This window comes from Pleurodeles waltl, chromosome 1_2 (assembly GCF_031143425.1).
Source record: "Pleurodeles waltl isolate 20211129_DDA chromosome 1_2, aPleWal1.hap1.20221129, whole genome shotgun sequence".
Taxonomy (NCBI): domain Eukaryota; kingdom Metazoa; phylum Chordata; class Amphibia; order Caudata; family Salamandridae; genus Pleurodeles; species Pleurodeles waltl.
This window is the reverse complement of record NC_090437.1, coordinates 298387428-298407502: the sequence shown is the minus strand read 5'-3', so window position 1 is coordinate 298407502 and position 20075 is coordinate 298387428. Positions and strand designations below refer to the sequence as shown.

Here is a 20075-nt window from a genome sequence, read left to right as displayed (position 1 = left end):
TCACCCCCAGTGTCAGGGAACGAGCAGCACCATCCATGGGGAGATGTGTGAGGCAAGGGAGATGTGCACTAGAGCTGCAGTTCTGGAACACACTGCATCCATGGGCAGATGCGTGAGGCAGGGAGATGTGCACTAGAGCTGCAGTTCTGGAACACACAGAATCCATGGGGAGATGTGTGAGGCAAGGGAGATGTGCACTAGAGCTGCAGTTCTGGAACACACCGCATCCATGGGCAGATGCGTGAGGCAGGGAGATGTGCACTAGAGCTGCAGTTCTGGAACACACCGCATCCATGGGCAGATGCGTGAGGCAGGGAGATGTGCACTAGAGCTGCAGTTCTGGAACACACAGCATCCATGGGGAGATGCGTGAGGCAGGGAGATGTGCACTAGAGCTTCAGTTCTGGAACACACAGCATCCATGGGCAGATGCGTGAGGCAGGGAGATGTGCACTAGAGCTGCAGTTCTGGAACACACCGCATCCATGGGGAGATGCGTGAGGCAGGGAGATGTGCACTAGAGCTGCAGTTCTGGAACACACCGCATCCATGGGCAGATGCGTGAGGCAGGGAGATGTGCACTAGAGCTGCAGTTCTGGAACACACAGCATCCATGGGGAGATGCGTGAGGCAGGGAGATGTGCACTAGAGCTGCAGTTCTGGAACACACCGCATCCATGGGCAGATGCGTGAGGCAGGGAGATGTGCACTAGAGCTGCAGTTCTGGAACACACAGCATCCATGGGGAGATGCGTGAGGCAGGGAGATGTGCACTAGAGCTGCAGTTCTGGAACACACAGCATCCATGGGGAGATGCGTGAGGCAGGGAGATGTGCACTAGAGCTGCAGTTCTGGAACACACAGCATCCATGGGAGATGCGTGAGGCAGGGAGATGTTCACTAGAGCTGCAGTTCTGGAACACACAGCATCCATGGGAGATGCGTGAGGCAAGGAGATGTGCACTAGAGTTGCAGTTCTGGAACACACAGCATCCATGGGAGATGCGTGAGGCAGGGAGATGTTCACTAGAGCTGCAGTTCTGGAACACACAGCATCCATGGGGAGATGCGTGAGGCAGGGAGATGTGCACTAGAGTTGCAGTTCTGGAACACACAGCATCCATGGGGAGATGCGTGAGGCAGGGAGATGTGCACTAGAGATGCAGTTCTGGAACACACAGCATCCATGGGAGATGCGTGAGGCAGGGAGATGTTCACTAGAGCTGCAGTTGTGGAACACACCGCATCCATCGTCCGTGCTCAGCAGCGCTCCTTGCTGACGCATACCTTCAGCCTCCACAATCTAGTTGCTCCCTTCCTCGTCCACTGCAGTGTGGGCCTCCTCACTCTTTTCTCTCGTTATTTCTAAAAGTGAAAGATGTGAAAGCAGACTTGCAAATCTGTGTTTTATTCCGTGAGTGGGATCTTGATTTGGGATGATTTCTCCTACAGACTTCTGAATCTCCAGCAACCTTGGACAGAACTCGTATCAGTACACACTTTTGTATCTGTCGCTTTGTGGAAAAATAGATCATATGCCACTGAGAACAAAACCTGAAAAGGGATGTGTGTTTTTTTTTTCTTTGCCTACAAGTTGAATGTTTTGTTAATGAATTGAAATTGAGTCCGAAACGGAGTAGTGCTCCAAATGTTTTGATACAGAAATAGAAAACGAGAATTTGATAAATTATGTAATCAAGGAACATTTTAAGCAAACGTGCCAGGCTTGAAAAAGATAGTATTCATCGTCATCACTTAATAAACGTGAATTGATAGTGGTTGTTCCTTAGAGATTTTAATTGTGTCAATGTGTTTGATTACTTTCAGGATGGCTCGACAGGGGAAGACTATCATCTTCTCCATTCACCAGCCCCGTTACTCCATCTTCAGGTTGTTTGACGGCCTGACGCTGCTCGCGAGCGGAAGGATGCTGTACCATGGCCAAGCTAAGAACGCATTGCCCTACTTCACTTCTATTGGTACAAGATACCTTCTTTCTACGAGGAATACTCCGCAGAGACTCATTAAATTGTCTTTTTGACTTGAGCTCACCCCTACGTTTGCTAGCTATAAAAATGGAAATACATTATTCAGTTTTATTTGTTATAATGTTCCAAATGATACTCAGTTTTGATATAATGTTACAAATCATTTTTCTTATTCTCTTTCTGGTGGTATGCGATGCGGTTCTCACAGTGCACTTTGCTAAAAGGTCCTTATAATAGATTTTTGTCGTAATCTTTTTTACAGTGTGTATGCGTAGGACTGTTTTTTTCTATATTCAAAAGAAACATTTTCGACTTGGCTCGTCCCAGTTGTTTCCTTGCCCAAGAAATCGAGTGTTTTTAGTAAGTTTATGGCTGTGCCGATTACAAGTTTTTGGGACATATAATGAAAACATTGGTGTCACCGCACTTATTCCTGGATTTTTGCCAAATATGCCTTACGTGGAAATATTAGCTGCTTTAAGCGGTCAAAATGTTTTTGTAAAAGAAAACAACTCCCATTTCTGAAGGGCTTGGCAACTTCTTATACTGGGCCCTATTGAGTTAACATGATGCTTGTAAACAAGGTTTAAGTCAGAGTTTTGTGCGCAGACTCAAAGCACCTTTGCAACATAGCACTCTTCATCTGAAGGTGCCACGTTGATTTTGTATGGGTTGGTTGAGACAGAGAAATAAAAAAACGAGGTTTTTCTTGAAAATGAACATTTTATATAAAGATACGTATCACTAAATCCTCGTCAGCTTTTTACCAAGGCATTTTCCTATTGCAACTTATTTTTCAAAATGGTATTGCCATAGGCTACTTGCTCAGTCTGACAGCAGTGTAGTGAGTCGAAAAATAAGCGTAGATATGTGGAGGGAGAGGACCATTCCATTGGGTTTCTGAGTTAAGCAGAAAATGTTTGTCAGCAGGGTTGGACTGGGACAAAAAATAGACCCGGACACCGAAATAAAATTGCTCCATCCCATCTCACTATCTCCCCTCACCAACACCAAATAGCGAACCAGGGAGCTAAGAAAGTGGCCCTCGTTGGTAAATCTGACTATTTTTTGAACTTGTAAAGGCACACTGTATGAGAATTTTCAAGGTATGGGAGGCGGCGTGCATTCGTATTTGCTGCAGGTAATGCTTGTTTTAATATCAGAGAATTCAACTGTGAAAATAGGCCCACCTGTTTTTAAAACGGGTCCACAAACTGCAAAAAAAAACGGCCCACACACTGATCCGTGGGATCAGTCCTCGGAAACTGCCTGATTGCCCTCTAGAGCAGCCCGGCCCGGGCTTTGTCGTTAAAGCATCCATCCATGTTGCAATGGTAACTTTGAACTTCTTTCTGCAGGTTATGTGTGCGAGGCGCATAACAACCCGGCGGATTTTTTCCTTGACATCATCAATGGCGACTCAACGGCGGTGGCGTTCAATAACCCGGAGGACGTCGATCCAGGTATGTGAGATAACTAGCTGGGACTAGTGCCGGCTTCTGTCTTCCCTCCAACAACAACCAAACGCGTTCTCTTCCGGTAAATGAGAAAGAAAGGGAGAGGCTCGCTGTCGCTATGGTGCTATAATTCATGTACTGGTTATCGAAGGCAGTGCACACATGCGTTTATTTCCTCGCTAATAATGTGTTTTCAGTTTTTAGGGTGATACGCGTGTTTACTTACTGCATTCCAAACTCAGGTATTGTGATGGAGTGGGAGCTCGCCTTGGCAGCCAGCGCTTTGAAGTCACTGGAAGGCAGCACGTGGCACCTTGATGCACGTGGTTAGCGCGCCCTCCACACATCCCAGTTTTGTAACTGTAACCGTGCGCGTCGTAGACGGGCAGCGTGAGGCCGCTCTGCTGTCCTCTTCCAGCCCCGGAGCGGGGTTGCGAGGGCGAGCAGCCAGGGGGCCTCCCGCGGTGGCACTGCCACCCTTCCTCACATTGTTCTGCCATCTCTGCTCCTGAGATGCAGGCTTGATGCAGGTCTTCACGCCCCAGCCGTAACGGCATCGGGTAGCAGGTCATTGCCGGTCAAATTTTACTGTTCAGCGCCATGATTCCAGCCCGATTGCTGCCCGAGTACTGGTAGCGTTGATGCTGGCAGTACGGGTACCACTGTGTGCCAGCGGCAAGGCTACACTAGTACCAGTCTCATTTCACATAGTCGTAGAAGGGTTACTGGCCAGGCTAGCGTTCGAGTGCCTGTACATCTACTGCCTGCTACTCTTCATAACTCATTCATACTGCATTATATTTTATATAGAATGCTTGTTTTTAAATGCTTGTTACGTTTTAAAAAGGAACGGAAGATTTTAGGAAAAACATTTCCTTCTACGTCCTGCACTACTTGTCCTTGTAAAAGGTTTGCCCCTTACTGTGCTGCCCCCGCGCCAGACCCCAGACACTGGCAACCCACGCGCCAGCCTGATCCCCGGATACTACACGCTGACCTCGTCCACTGCTCCCCAAGTTTCCTGGGCTATATCAGTCTAATCTGGAAGAGCCCTGCCACCGATGCTGTTTTTAGCTCTGTTCAGTTTATTGCCGTTTGCGCTCATTCGGCGTTACTCACTTTCCAACCATATATATTGCAAAATATACAGTATTCTGGCGGCGGAAGAATGTCCACTCTGCTGTCTGATGACTCCCTATAACCCTTTGCAATAATGCTTAAACATCTCCTACTGATTGTCCAATGCAGACTTATTTGAATGTTTATAAATATTTCCCTATAACTTCTCTCCAATAAGCATACTTATCCATCTAACTTCAGTTCAGACCACCAGGTAATTATTGTTCTTATATACATAGTAATTGACCGTAAAAAGTATATTCTTCCGACCGTAAGGGGTTTTAACCTGTACCGCCCCTGCATACGTTTATTTTGGAACACGTATGTGGTATCTTGGAAACTGTCCTAGCCTATGCATTGAAAGTTAGTAATCTGAAACACATGTTGCAGATGTGCACTGGTTTGCTGGGAAAGGTTTCCTAATTTTTGGTGCCCTGCTTGGATACTATTTTTTATTGAAATTACGTATGCATTTTATCTGATATTTATTGCTGACAAGTGTTGTCTATGTGCCTGCTTTTGTAATTACGTTTTTAATTTCCAAAATAAATCCTGTTAAAACTGCAGAAGTAAAATGAGTAAACCCCTCACTCAACCATAGAATCTCTCCTAGAGCCTTAAAACATCTATCCAGTGACCCATATAACAACTGTTGTCTAATAATGTTTCTGTCCTGTATAGGTTATTACAAATTGCTTCCCACCCTTCTCCAAGAACACATCTCTTTCCTCAGCAAATTCCAAAATGTACTTTGACATAGGTGAATAGGAACCACCCCATTCATTCATCTCTCCCCATTAGCTAGGTGTCCAGAAATTATATCCTACCCAACTGCACAAGCACAGTGGAATGATCCAGGTCTGCATCACATTCTTCCTGCCAGATTCCAGTTCAGACCTACAAATCTCGCCATCGTCAGTCATTCAATGAATACCTATTGCCCTATCCCTTGGATCCTGCTCTCAGTCTTTACATTAAACTCCAGGAAAACCAAACTTTTCTCCATGGCATGGGTGTTTCTGTTAATTAATATGTTCTCAGTACCTCAGTTTTGCTTGAAATCACCCCCTTCCTAATCCATGCATCACCATAAGGCCTACATTTCCTCCACCAATCATTAGTGTGTCTATTCACCACTAACATACGTCATTTGAACCTACCCAAAAGGGGTCGGAGCACTGTACATGGTCAAAGTAAACAAGTGATAGGGCAGGTACTGTTTTGTGGACTGTTAATGCATTGTGATGTAGTCTTCTTTAATAAAGAGGTGTGTCTACAACTCTGTCCTAAATTGGAGAAGTGTTGAGGCATTCCCAGTAGTTACAAGGAGGATGGTGTTCCAGAGCTTGGGTGCATAGCTGGAAAGCCCTGATTTATTCTTTTTTTTTTTTTTTTTTTAACACTCCTTATTCTGTGATCTGATGGCGTCCTGGCCCAGATGGGGATGTGCAAAAACCCACCAAAGACAGTGAGCTTCTCTGCAAACTAAGTGGGGGTGTTGGTTGTGATAGTTTTGTAAATGATGTAACTGGTTTTGAAGATGGTGCGGGCTGACGAGGGAGGTGGGCTATGGAGTTCCTTCAGGATTGGGGAGATGTGACCATATTTCTTCTGGCCCTGGATAAGACGTGCTGCAGCATATAGGGTGCCAGTGTGGAGTCTTGGAGGACATGGAGAAGAGTGTTATTACCTTCCTGAGTTTCAAACAAATGAACTCAGCCAAATCATACTTCATTGGTTCTCAGTCTAAATTCGACATCAGGTTTAAGCAGGCCTGATTTTGCTACACTGCTGTCATGCCTTTCAGAAAAAACCAGAATCCCTACTGGTCCTCTTCACACCAGGCACACCAGTAAACAGAGTAGAGACCACTGCTTTCTATAAAATTACATTTCTAAATCTGTACTTCTAAGTCTCCTTTGTAACTCTTACTCATTTCCTGCTCCTTCACTGGCTAGATCCACCTACGCTGCTGTGCTTTGAAAGCTATTGTTCGATGGCATATGTTGCTGCAGATACACATGTTTGGCACAGTCCGCTGCCTGGTGTTGGGCTCGGAGTATTACAAGTTGTTTTTCTTCGAAGAAGTCTTTTTGGTCACGGGACCGAAGGACTCCTCCCTCTTTGGCTCCATTGCGCATGGGCGTCGACTCCATCTTAGATTGTTTTTTTCCGCTGTCGGGTTCGGACGTATTCCTTTTCGCTCCGTGTTTCGGTTCGGAAAGTTAGTCAGAATCTCGGAAGAAAGCGTCGGTATTGTTCCGTTCGGTATCGGGATAGTTAGGTACATCGACACCGATCATCGGAAGACTTTGGGGCAGTTTCGATCCCCCATCGGGGCCTGGTCGGCCCGACCGCGTGCGACATCGAAGCCGATGGAACGGACCCCGTTTCGTTTCTGCCCAAAATGTCACAGTAAGTATCCTTATACAGATCAGCACTTGGTCTGTAACTTGTGCTTGTCCCCCGAGCACAAGGAGGATACCTGTGAAGCCTGTCGAGCCTTCCGGTCCAGAAAAACACTCCGGGACCGAAGAGCCAGGCGTCACCAAATGGCGTCCACGTCGACAAAACAACGTTTCGACGACGAAGAGGAAACATTCTCGGTTCCGGAATCAGAATCCGGAGACTCCGACGTCGAACAACAGCAACAAACTGTGAGTAAGACGTCGAAAAGTAAATCCATCGACAAACCGAAAGCCCAGGGGACGCCACTGCCAACAGGCCATGGCTCGACCCATAAATCAGGCGACCCGTCGAAGGGGCCGAAAAAGGGCACGCCCATAGCGAAGACACCCGACTCCGGTCGAGGGACCGCCATGGAGCAACCTCGGAGCCGAGAAAGCGGCTCCGAGAGACGGAAACAAGATACCGGCACCGAAAAACATCGGCACCGAGAATCCTTGCCGAAAGGAACAAAAATTCTGTCGGTGCCGAAACCGAAAAAAGATTCTCTCTCGGCGCCGAAAAATACCACACCTTCATCCTACTCAGAGGAACAAGGACTAAGTGGCCAAATGCACAAATTTGGACAAGGCTCCAAAGTGTAGAATCGGACTACACACAAAAGAGACTGTGCATCCAGCAAGATACAGGGAAGATATCAACCCTTCCCCCAATCATGAGGAAAAGAAGGATCGGACTTCCAAAGGATGACACACAACCACAAGCCAAAGTGGTTAAAAAAGTCACGCCTCCGCCCTCTCCTCCACAGGCATCGCCGGCACAAACACCGCCACAAATGCACTCACCAGCGCAAACTACCATAAGTCATGACGATCAGGATCAAGACGCTTGGGACCTGTATGACACCCCAGTGCCGGACAATGATCCCGAGTCATACCCCACAAAGCCGTCACCGCCAGAGGACAGTACCTCATACTCGCAACTGGTGGCTAGGGCTGCAGACTTCCACAATGTCCAACTGCATTCCGATCCTATAGAGGATGATTTCTTATTTAACACCCTCTCGGCTACACATAGCCAATATCAATGTCTCCCAATGCTACCAGGGATGTTACGGCACGCAAAACAAATTTTTGAGGAGCCCGTAAAATCAAGAGCCATCACCCCAAGGGTGGATAAAAAATACAAACCACCACCCACAGACCCAGTGTTTATTACTTCGCAGTTACCACCCGACTCTGTGGTAGTAGGGGCAGCTCGCAAAAGAGCAAATTCACATACATCTGGCGACGCCCCACCTCCGGACAAAGAAAGCCGAAAATTTGACGCGGCAGGGAAAAGAGTGGCGTCACAGGCAGCCAACCAGTGGCGCATCGCAAATTCACAAGCGCTGCTGGCCAGATATGACCGCGCACACTGGGACGAGATGCAACTTCTCGTAGACCATCTTCCCCAGGAATACCAAAAAAGGGCGTAGCAAATAGTGGAAGAGGGACAAACCATCTCAAACAATCAAATCCGCTCTTCACTAGACGCAGCCGATACTGCAGCAAGAACAGTCAACACTGCTGTCACCATAAGGAGACACGCTTGGCTACGCACTTCAGGCTTCAAACCTGAAATCCAGCAGGCTGTCCTTAATATGCCCTTCAACGAGAAACAACTGTTTGGCTCGGAAGTGGATACAGCCATTGAAAAACTTAAAAAGGACACAGACACGGCCAAAGCCATGGGCGCACTCTACTCCCCGCAGAGCAGAGGCTCTTTCAGGAAAACTCCATTTAGAGGGGGGTTTCGTGGCCAACCCACAGACACCACCAGCCAACAATCAAGAACCACACCATATCAGGGTTCCTTCCAAAGGGGAGGTTTCAGGGGATATCGGGGGGGTCAATTCCCAAGGAGTAGGGGAAGATTCCAAACTCCAAAAACACCTCCACCTAAACAGTGACTTTCACGTCACGCAACCCCTTCACTCAACACCAGTGGGGGGAAGACTAAGCCAATTCTACCAATCTTGGCAACAGATTACAACAGACAATTGGGTATTAGCAGTAATCCACCATGGCTATTGCATAGAATTCCACAACTTCCCACCAAACATCCCCCCCAAAACACGCAAAATGTCACAACATCATTTAGAACTTTTAGGACTAGAAGTTCAAGCACTACTGCAAAAGGATGCAATAGAATTAGTACCAGTACAACAAAAAAACACAGGAGTTTACTCCCTGTACTTTCTAATTCCAAAAAGAGACGAAACATTGAGACCAATATTAGATCTCAGGACACTAAATACCTACATCATATCGGACCATTTTCACATGGTCACACTACAAGACATCATTCCACTGCTCAAACAGCAAGATTACATGACCACATTAGACCTAAAGGATGCGTACTTTCATATACCAATACACCCTTCTCACAGAAAGTACCTACGGTTCGTATTCAAAGGAATACATTACCAATTCAAGGTGTTGCCATTCGGAATAACAACTGCACCAAGAGTGTTCACAAAATGTCTAGCAGTAGTAGCAGCACACATCAGGAGACAACAGATACATGTGTTCCCTTACCTAGACGACTGGCTAATCAAAACCAACACAGTAAAAAAATGCGCAAGCGACACCACCTTTGTCATACAAACCCTTCACAAACTGGGGTTTTCCATCAACTACACAAAATCACACCTAGAACCGTGTCAAACACAACAATATCTAGGAGCAACCATCAACACATCAAAAGGAATTGCCACTCCAAGTCCACAAAGAGTGCAGGCATTCCACAAGCTAATAAGTGCTATGTTTCCAAACCAAAAGATACAAGCAAAATTTGCGCTAAAACTTCTAGGCATGATGTCATCATGCATAGCCATTGTCCCAAACGCAAGACTACACATGCGACCCTTACAACAGTGTCTAGCATCACAATGGTCACAGGCACAGGGTCAACTTCAAAATCTGGTGTTGGTAGACCGCCAAACATACCTCTCGCTTCTATGGTGGAACAGCAAAAATTTAAACAAAGGGCGGACATTTCAGGACCCAGTGCCTCAATACGTTATAACAACAGATGCTTCCAAGACAGGGTGGGGAGCACACCTCAATCACCACAGCATTCAAGGACAATGGGATATACACGAAACAAAATTTCATATCAATTACCTAGAACTGTTGGCAGTATTTCTAGCGTTAAAAGCCTTCCAGCCCATAATAACACACAAATACATTCTTGTCAAAACAGACAACATGACAACAATGTATTATCTAAACAAACAAGGAGGAACACACTCAACACAATTGTGCCTCCTAACACAAAAAATTTGGCAGTGGGCGATTCACAACAACATTCGCCTAATAGCACAATTTATTCCAGGAATACAAAACCAACTAGCAGACAACCTTTCGCGAGACCACCAACAAGTCCACGAATGGGAAATTCACCCCCAAGTTCTGAACAAGTACTTTCAAAATTGGGGAACACCCCAGATAGATTTGTTCGCAACAAGAGAAAACTCAAAATGCCAAAACTTCGCATCCAGGTACCCACACCGCGAATCACAAGGCAATGCTCTATGGATGAATTGGTCAGGGATATTTGCGTACGCTTTTCCCCCTCTCCCTCTCCTTCCATATCTAGTAAACAAGTTAAGTCAAAACCAACTCAAACTCATACTGATAGCACCCACATGGGCAAGACAACCTTGGTATACAACTCTACTAGACCTTTCACTAGTACCGCATGTCAAACTACCCAACAGGCCAGATCTGTTAACACAACACAAACAACAGATCAGACATCCAAACCCAGCATCATTGAATCTGGCAATTTGGCTCCTGAAATCCTAGAATTCGGACACTTGGACCTCACACCAGAATGCATGGAGGTCATAAAACAAGCTAGAAAACCTTCCACTAGACACTGCTATGCATCTAAGTGGAAAAGATTTGTTTACTACTGCCATGCCAATCAAATACAACCAGTACATGCCTCTACTAAAGACATAGTAGGATACTTACTACATTTGCAAAAAGCAAATCTCGCTTTTTCATCTATAAAAATACACCTCGCAGCTATATCTGCTTACCTACAAACTACTCATTCATCGTCTCTATTTAGAATACCAGTTATTAAAGCATTCATGGAAGGGCTAAAAAGAATTATACCACCAAGAACACCACCAGTTCCTTCATGGAATCTTAACATCGTCTTAACAAGACTCATGGGTCCCCCTTTCGAACCCATGCATTCCTGTGAAATGCAATATCTAACCTGGAAGGTCGCATTTCTCATTGCAATCACATCCCTCAGAAGAGTAAGTGAAATACAGGCATTTACCATACAAGAACCATTTATTCAAATACACAACAATAAAATAGTTCTAAGAACAAATCCAAACTTTCTGCCAAAAGTAATCTCACCATTCCATTTAAATCAAACAGTAGAATTGCCAGTGTTCTTCCCACAACCAAATTCTGTGGCTGAAAGGGCACTACATACATTAGACATCAAAAGAGCACTAATGTATTACATTGACAGAACAAAGCTAATCAGGAAAACAAAACAACTGTTCATAGCTTTTCAAAAACCACACATAGGAAATCCAATCTCTAAACAAGGCATTGCTAGATGGTTAGTCAGATGCATCCAAACATGCTATCTTAAAGCCAAAAGAAAATTGCCTATTACACCAAAGGCACACTCAACCAGAAAGAAAGGTGCTACAATGGCCTTTCTAGGAAACATTCCTATGAGCGAAATATGTAAGGCTGCAACCTGGTCTACGCCTCATACGTTTACTAAACACTACTGTGTAGACGTACTACATGCACAACAAGCTACAGTGGGCCAAGCTGTACTAAGAACATTATTCCAAACTACTTCAACTCCTACAGGCTAAACCACCGCTTTTAGGGGAGGTAACTGCTTTATAGTCTATGCCAAACATGTGTATCTGCAGCAACATATGCCATCGAACTGAAAATGTCACTTACCCAGTGTACATCTGTTCGTGGCATTAGTCGCTGCAGATTCACATGTACCCTCCCACCTCCCCGGGAAGCCTGTAGCCGTTTAGAAGTAGATCATAAACCTTAAACATCTGAACATTTGCAAATAATTATTAGAAACTCTTATCATACATACATATTCACTCCATTGCATGGGCACTATTTATACCAAACAACTCCATCCTCACCCTCTGCGGGGAAAACAATCTAAGATGGAGTCGACGCCCATGCGCAATGGAGCCAAAGAGGGAGGAGTCCTTCGGTCCCGTGACCAAAAAGACTTCTTCGAAGAAAAACAACTTGTAATACTCCGAGCCCAACACCAGGCAGCGGACTGTGCCAAACATGTGAATCTGCAGCGACTAATGCCACGAACAGATGTACACTGGGTAAGTGACATTTTCATTCTTGTTCCTTCTGTGAGCTTCTTTTCCTCCTTTTATTGTTGGTGATGCCTTTCGGCCATTGGTAAGTTGCTTCACTCCTAGGATGCTATGTGTGTCCACAGTAGGAACTTGACAGTGTGATATCCTCATACAAATAATGATCAGTTTGCTGTGTAGAACAACAATATCTGTGTTAAAACCCCAAATACAAATTGCTGTTTTTCTTCTATACATAGATGAAATTGAAGAACATGATGGTGGTGACAAAACGGTTGTGGAGAAATTAGCAGAGGAATATCGCAACACAGAAGACTTCAGAGAAACCAAAGCAGAGTTAGAAAAGCTGACGCTGGGGGGCAAAGTGAAGACTAGTATTTTTACTAGACAGATAACCTACAGCACTTCATTCTTTCACCAGCTTAAATGGGTGTCCAAACGTACCTTTAAAAATCTGTTGGGCAACCCTCAGGCTTCAGTAGCTCAGGTACAGTAATGACATTTTTATCTGAAAAGTATGATCCACATGTGGTCTCTCTCAACTGAGTCTCTTTATAACAGCAGTTTGACTCTAAATAAGCAGCATAATCATTTTCTGATTTCTTAAATTATATAAGTACTCTTTTTTTATGTGCATCTCTTTATTCAATTGATCACAGAGGGTTGAGTATCAAAGGCGACTTCTAAGTTTTGACAAGTATCTTAGGGCCATATGTACGAACACATTTTCCCATTGACACAGAATGGGAAAAACCCTTTGCTACATCTGCCCATTAGTGTCTCCTCTTTATAGAGCTCCTTATATAAGAGAAATATTAACCTTTTCAGCATTTGTTAAACCCACTCTCCTTCCAACCAAGTAGACACTAGATACCTATGAAATTACCCATGTAGGTAGAATGACCCACCATTTGAATTTCCCCCTACTAAGAAATTCCCTTTTTTTCTTAGACAAGACAAGCTAAATGTTTCTGGCTTTCTAATCCTGGTGGCATGTTCTTTTAGAGAGTAAATTGAGAACCATGGACGAGGCCACAGTAAACTCGGTTTATTACAGGCCTTGGAAATGGCAGAAGTATGTATCTCAATATAAAATCAAGGTATTCTAAAAACATGTTTTTATCCATTACAGGGGAGATAAAGTTCTCATCTGAGAGGTTACTGTTGAGTAGAAGTACATCGCATTTGGTCAGATTAATACTAAGTCCTCCAAATATTTTAGTATGCTTCGGTTCAGTAATTAAGACAGAAGAAAGCCCTCTTAGAGTTCCCTAATACTTCAGCAACAAATAATTACCTTCTGAAGATCTCCAATAAAGTTAATGCCTTTAATTTTGTTTTAATCTCTGATTTTAATTGCCACAGGCTCAAAACAGCAAAGAATGATTGCTAAATTTGTGGCAATTGAGACATATTCTTGCCCTCCGTGAGGCAAAATTGTCTGAAATCTATTTCATACTGGTCTCATTCAGTTTTCTGTAATGCTTTTCTTGATTGTCCAGTTTCCTTAAAGAAAAAAAACTTAACACGTTTTGAAAAGACCTGGGCAAAACTGAGACCCCTGCCGTTAAAGGATTCTTGACAACAATGCGACAGGAGAACCGTGATGGAAATAGAATAGCTCTATAGGGATAGCCAGCACAATGTAGTGTTGAGTCAACAATGTCACAAGCCATTCTTATGCCAATAATTTACAGACTGCAGTTCCATTTAAAGCGACCAGTGCATTCGTGGCTAATCACAATCGTCTTCTCCTATATTGCACTCAGAATTAACATTGGATCAAAAAGATATTCACAATTCAAATACACACTGTTCCACGGTCATTTCATCACTTTCCTGTATACTATTAGAGCCTCTAATCTATGGAGCCTTTGGGTATTTAGCCATGCCAAAAACCACTGCTCTACTTGTGTCGGTGCTCAATAGTCTGCTTGCCTCTAAATACCTCCTAGTGCCGGATTCCTTGAGAGGGGAAACAATCCAATGTGCCTGAAAGTTATGGTAGTATTGAAAGAAGGATAGTATATGTGTCAGTGTTTCCGACTCCCTTAACATACTGGGCACAGATCATCGGCTACATCCTTCTCTTGCCATTTACTGCTATTCGCTTTAATGGGTAAAGTTCTGTATGTAAATTAAAGGTACACGTTTCGTGCTAGGGCAGGGGCAGTTTCATCAATAGGCAGTTCATACCGCGCACAGGGTTTTATGTCCACAAATGCTAATAGGAGCGTTTCTGTACACCTTGTCACAGATTCTTAGGCTACAAACTCCCAATAACTTTCTTTGAAACTAACTCGAGTCCCTGAGGCAAAAATACTTCTTGGAGTCCAAAGACACCGGGCAGTTGAAAATTATCTCCAGTGGGATTTCACAGTGAAATAGGAATGATTCTTTTGATTTTTGTACAGGGTCTGATTGCAAATCCGAATATTAGCAAGTTGCTTTACCTGTTTACAATCATTTAAATACACATTATGATAGAAAGATTTATAATAGCAGTGGGGCTGCAGGATATTCTTGCTGATCTTTGTCAGATTTGGGGATTTAAACTATAATTGCCCTGACCAGTATTTTGGTGATCGTTTGATTTTACGAAAGCTGTTGTGCTAATTCATTGTTAATGCTTTATAAGGTATACAAATGCTTGTAGAGAATCAATAATTGGTAGCAGCTTACTCTTTTCATCTAGTATGTCGGTAATTGGACATGGATGTCGATTGAACATTCAAACTCTGCTATGTATTGTGTTTTAAGTCTTGGAATCTTTGTTCCCCTGATGTGTTCTCCTTGCTTTCCCTCTTGTTCCAAGCAGCAAGTGTAGAATTTCTTGTAAAAAATACTGCAATGTCTTCTTTTTCTGTGTCGTTCCCAACACTGATTTCTCTTGGTGCCCATTATCTCGCCCACAGAGGCACGATTTTGTTTTTCTGTGTGTGTGTATATATATATATATCAGCATTATATATATATATATATATATATATATATATATATATATAATGCTGATAATGATATGGCTTTATTCCATTTCTTCCCATTTTCATATGCTTTTCGTTTTTCTAATTGTAGACTCTCCTTCCTTAGTTCATCTAACTCTAGTTTGGTTTACCTTTTGATTTGGAATTGTATCTTTATGACCTTGCCCCTGAGGATTACATTGAATTTGTCTGATTTTTCCCTCCACTCCTTATAAGCGTGATAATTTCTTCTCTTGTCACTAATCTTCTTACCGAACTCTGCCCTTAAGAATTCCATATTTAGTTTTTATATATGTATTATATATGTATTTAAATGCTTTTCTTCACCCAGTGTCCAATTCACAAGATTCTCAATTGGGATATGATCCAAAACTGTGTTATTACCTAAGTGAGCTTCCATTACTTCTGCCACTGATATTTGGGAACGAAATATACTGTCAACTCTTATACAAGCCAAGTGTACATGAGTAAAAAACTATCGTTCTTGTACTTTGAATGCAAGTTGCAGCAAATGTCTAAGTGTACTCTTCTTCCCCATTGTGTAATTCAAAGTGTTACTGCCTGACTTTTTCGGGAACCCTCCTATTTTTGGTCTATATAAGGCATCTTGCACACCAAATTAAAATCCCCCCCAGCTCAGTTTTCTGCTCTGCAGTTTTCGGAGAGTTTGTGGAGGAATTGCAGAGAATTGTTGCGAGTAAGGGGTGTAGCATTAGCAAGTGTGAGAGTACACTTGTTGAGTTACTGCTCAATCATAATATATCTGCACGTGCAGGTTTCTGGTATTTGTAGGTTGATATGTGGGAGAAGGGTTTGTCTATGCTAGGGCAGAGGTTGAGGAGCAAAGGTTTCTGTGCCACTGTGCACTGACCAGAGGCGGCTGGTACCTTTTTAAAAGTGGTAGGGCCAGTGAAATGCCACACTACTTCCCCCCCCCCCCTCCAAAAAAAAAAACACCCCCTCCCTCCAAAACCCCAAAGTAAACCACCTCTTCCTAAGAAAGCTCAAAACTCCAAAAGCCCAAATAAACACTAACCACAAAATAAACACAACCTCTACACATACATTCATTACACACTTACAACTTACATGCAATACACATTTGAAATAAAATAAAACAACACTTAACCACAGGCTGTGCATCCTCCTCAGTGTTCTGCTGTCCGATAGAGGAAGAGCTTCCCTAACCAATCCAGATGCTGCTCTCATGCTGTTAACCAGCATGAGAGAAGTGGATGGAGTGGGCTAGGCGGGTGCTCTTTCTCACCCTGGAGGCCTCTACTTTGTCTCCACCTAGCTGCCTTAAGACAGCTGAGTGGAGAGCTCCAAAGTGCGCATGTCAGTTTGGCCGGCGCAAAAAACAGCCGGTCAAAGTGACCTGCTCACTTTGGACTGTGCAGTCCGCCCTGCGCACGCCCAGCGTGTCTCTGAACTCGGAGCTGCTGCAGTGCGCACTGCACACATTGGTAAAAATAAATGGCAATAAAATCTTTTCATTGCCATTTTATTTTTGCATTCTGTGATGTGCTGACATGAGATCTTGCAGACAGCAAAGGATGTCTGTGGCTAGACTTAAAAAGTGATCCCTAACGTGTGTGAGTGCCATGGAAGCAAACATTTATGTTCAGTGCAGGAGAAAGTATAAATGAAACCACTGGCCAACACTTTATTTAACCAGTAAGGCTCACTTATTGCTCGGATGCCATTTACTGTATCTAACCCCCTCCACAAGGCTCACACTCTCGAATGCAGTAGTGACCATCTTAAACAGCAAAAACAATTCCCAAAAAAAATATTGGACAACCATTTTATACGTTCTTTGGTCATATTACCTCAATGTTCTGCATGCGCTCGTCTCTTTCTGTTTTTTTTTTTAAAGGGCTATCACTGTTCACAGCTACTTTAGCGTTGCTTCTTCAAGACTTTGCAGGGGCATGTTTCGCTATCCCACAGCGTTTGTGTTTTGCTTTGCTTTTGCCGCCCTAAGTGCGCCGGGTATGCCCAGACGTGGGTCCCGGGCTCACTGTGCCACTGGATTCAAGCTAGCCTGGCTGATGAGGGGTGAAACCCCGAAACCGGTCCCAGGATGCTTGTTTCCGGTCCAGGGAGAACCTGGCCTGGCAGTTCGGGCTGGACTGTTCCCATGAGGAACAGGGTCAAGACTGATTTGCATATGGCTGGGTTCAAACTGGGGTGGCATGGTGAGCAAAATAATGGATGGATTAAACCCAGATCTGTGACTGGGGGTGAATGTTTGATTGGTTCCGCATTCCGTCCATCCAGTTACGCTATCCCACAGCGTTTGTGTTTTGCTTTGCTTTTGCCGCCCTAAGTGCGCCGGGTATGCCCAGACGTGGGTCCCGGGCTCACTGTGCCACTGGATTCAAGCTAGCCTGGCTGATGAGGGGTGAAACCCCGAAACCGGTCCCAGGATGCTTGTTTCCGGTCCAGGGAGAACCTGGCCTGGCAGTTCGGGCTGGACTGTTCCCATGAGGAACAGGGTCAAGACTGATTTGCATATGGCTGGGTTCAAACTGGGGTGGCATGGTGAGCAAAATAATGGATGGATTAAACCCAGATCTGTGACTGGGGGTGAATGTTTGATTGGTTCCGCATTCCGTCCATCCAGTTACGCTATCCCACAGCGTTTGTGTTTTGCTTTGCTTTTGCCGCCCTAAGTGCGCCGGGTATGCCCAGACGTGGGTCCCGGGCTCACTGTGCCACTGGATTCAAGCTAGCCTGGCTGATGAGGGGTGAAACCCCGAAACCGGTCCCAGGATGCTTGTTTCCGGTCCAGGGAGAACCTGGCCTGGCAGTTCGGGCTGGACTGTTCCCATGAGGAACAGGGTCAAGACTGATTTGCATATGGCTGGGTTCAAACTGGGGTGGCATGGTGAGCAAAATAATGGATGGATTAAACCCAGATCTGTGACTGGGGGTGAATGTTTGATTGGTTCCGCATTCCGTCCATCCAGTTACGCTATCCCACAGCGTTTGTGTTTTGCTTTGCTTTTGCCGCCCTAAGTGCGCCGGGTATGCCCAGACGTGGGTCCCGGGCTCACTGTGCCACTGTATTCAAGCTAGCCTGGCTGATGAGGGGTGAAACCCCGAAACCGGTCCCAGGATGCTTGTTTCCGGTCCAGGGAGAACCTGGCCTGGCAGTTCGGGCTGGACTGTTCCCATGAGGAACAGGGTCAAGACTGATTTGCATATGGCTGGGTTCAAACTGGGGTGGCATGGTGAGCAAAATAATGGATGGATTAAACCCAGATCTGTGACTGGGGGTGAATGTTTGATTGGTTCCGCATTCCGTCCATCCAGTTACGCTATCCCACAGCGTTTGTGTTTTGCTTTGCTTTTGCCGCCCTAAGTGCGCCGGGTATGCCCAGACGTGGGTCCCGGGCTCACTGTGCCACTGGATTCAAGCTAGCCTGGCTGATGAGGGGTGAAACCCCGAAACCGGTCCCAGGATGCTTGTTTCCGGTCCAGGGAGAACCTGGCCTGGCAGTTCGGGCTGGACTGTTCCCATGAGGAACAGGGTCAAGACTGATTTGCATATGGCTGGGTTCAAACTGGGGTGGCATGGTGAGCAAAATAATGGATGGATTAAACCCAGATCTGTGACTGGGGGTGAATGTTTGATTGGTTCCGCATTCCGTCCATCCAGTTACGCTATCCCACAGCGTTTGTGTTTTGCTTTGCTTTTGCCGCCCTAAGTGCGCCGGGTATGCCCAGACGTGGGTCCCGGGCTCACTGTGCCACTGGATTCAAGCTAGCCTGGCTGATGAGGGGTGAAACCCCGAAACCGGTCCCAGGATGCTTGTTTCCGGTCCAGGGAGAACCTGGCCTGGCAGTTCGGGCTGGACTGTTCCCATGAGGAACAGGGTCAAGACTGATTTGCATATGGCTGGGTTCAAACTGGGGTGGCATGGTGAGCAAAATAATGGATGGATTAAACCCAGATCTGTGACTGGGGGTGAATGTTTGATTGGTTCCGCATTCCGTCCATCCAGTTACGCTATCCCACAGCGTTTGTGTTTTGCTTTGCTTTTGCCGCCCTAAGTGCGCCGGGTATGCCCAGACGTGGGTCCCGGGCTCACTGTGCCACTGGATTCAAGCTAGCCTGGCTGATGAGGGGTGAAACCCCGAAACCGGTCCCAGGATGCTTGTTTCCGGTCCAGGGAGAACCTGGCCTGGCAGTTCGGGCTGGACTGTTCCCATGAGGAACAGGGTCAAGACTGATTTGCATATGGCTGGGTTCAAACTGGGGTGGCATGGTGAGCAAAATAATGGATGGATTAAACCCAGATCTGTGACTGGGGGTGAATGTTTGATTGGTTCCGCATTCCGTCCATCCAGTTACGCTATCCCACAGCGTTTGTGTTTTGCTTTGCTTTTGCCGCCCTAAGTGCGCCGGGTATGCCCAGACGTGGGTCCCGGGCTCACTGTGCCACTGGATTCAAGCTAGCCTGGCTGATGAGGGGTGAAACCCCGAAACCGGTCCCAGGATGCTTGTTTCCGGTCCAGGGAGAACCTGGCCTGGCAGTTCGGGCTGGACTGTTCCCATGAGGAACAGGGTCAAGACTGATTTGCATATGGCTGGGTTCAAACTGGGGTGGCATGGTGAGCAAAATAATGGATGGATTAAACCCAGATCTGTGACTGGGGGTGAATGTTTGATTGGTTCCGCATTCCGTCCATCCAGTTACGCTATCCCACAGCGTTT

The 20075-nt window shown here is 45.4% G+C and overlaps 1 protein-coding gene across 5 annotated transcripts in view; it reads left to right on the top strand.

Moving 5' to 3' along the window:
- LOC138299827 (broad substrate specificity ATP-binding cassette transporter ABCG2-like) overlaps positions 1-20075 on the top strand; it is a 676683-nt gene that overhangs the window by 520544 nt on the left and 136064 nt on the right. For all 5 annotated transcript variants that reach the window (XM_069238424.1, XM_069238432.1, XM_069238461.1 and 2 more), the window contains 3 exons: positions 1828-1979; positions 3347-3451; positions 12605-12852. In XM_069238424.1, coding sequence (XP_069094525.1) covers positions 1828-1979; positions 3347-3451; positions 12605-12852 — 505 coding nt within the window. The remainder of the gene's footprint in view (positions 1-1827; positions 1980-3346; positions 3452-12604; positions 12853-20075) is intronic.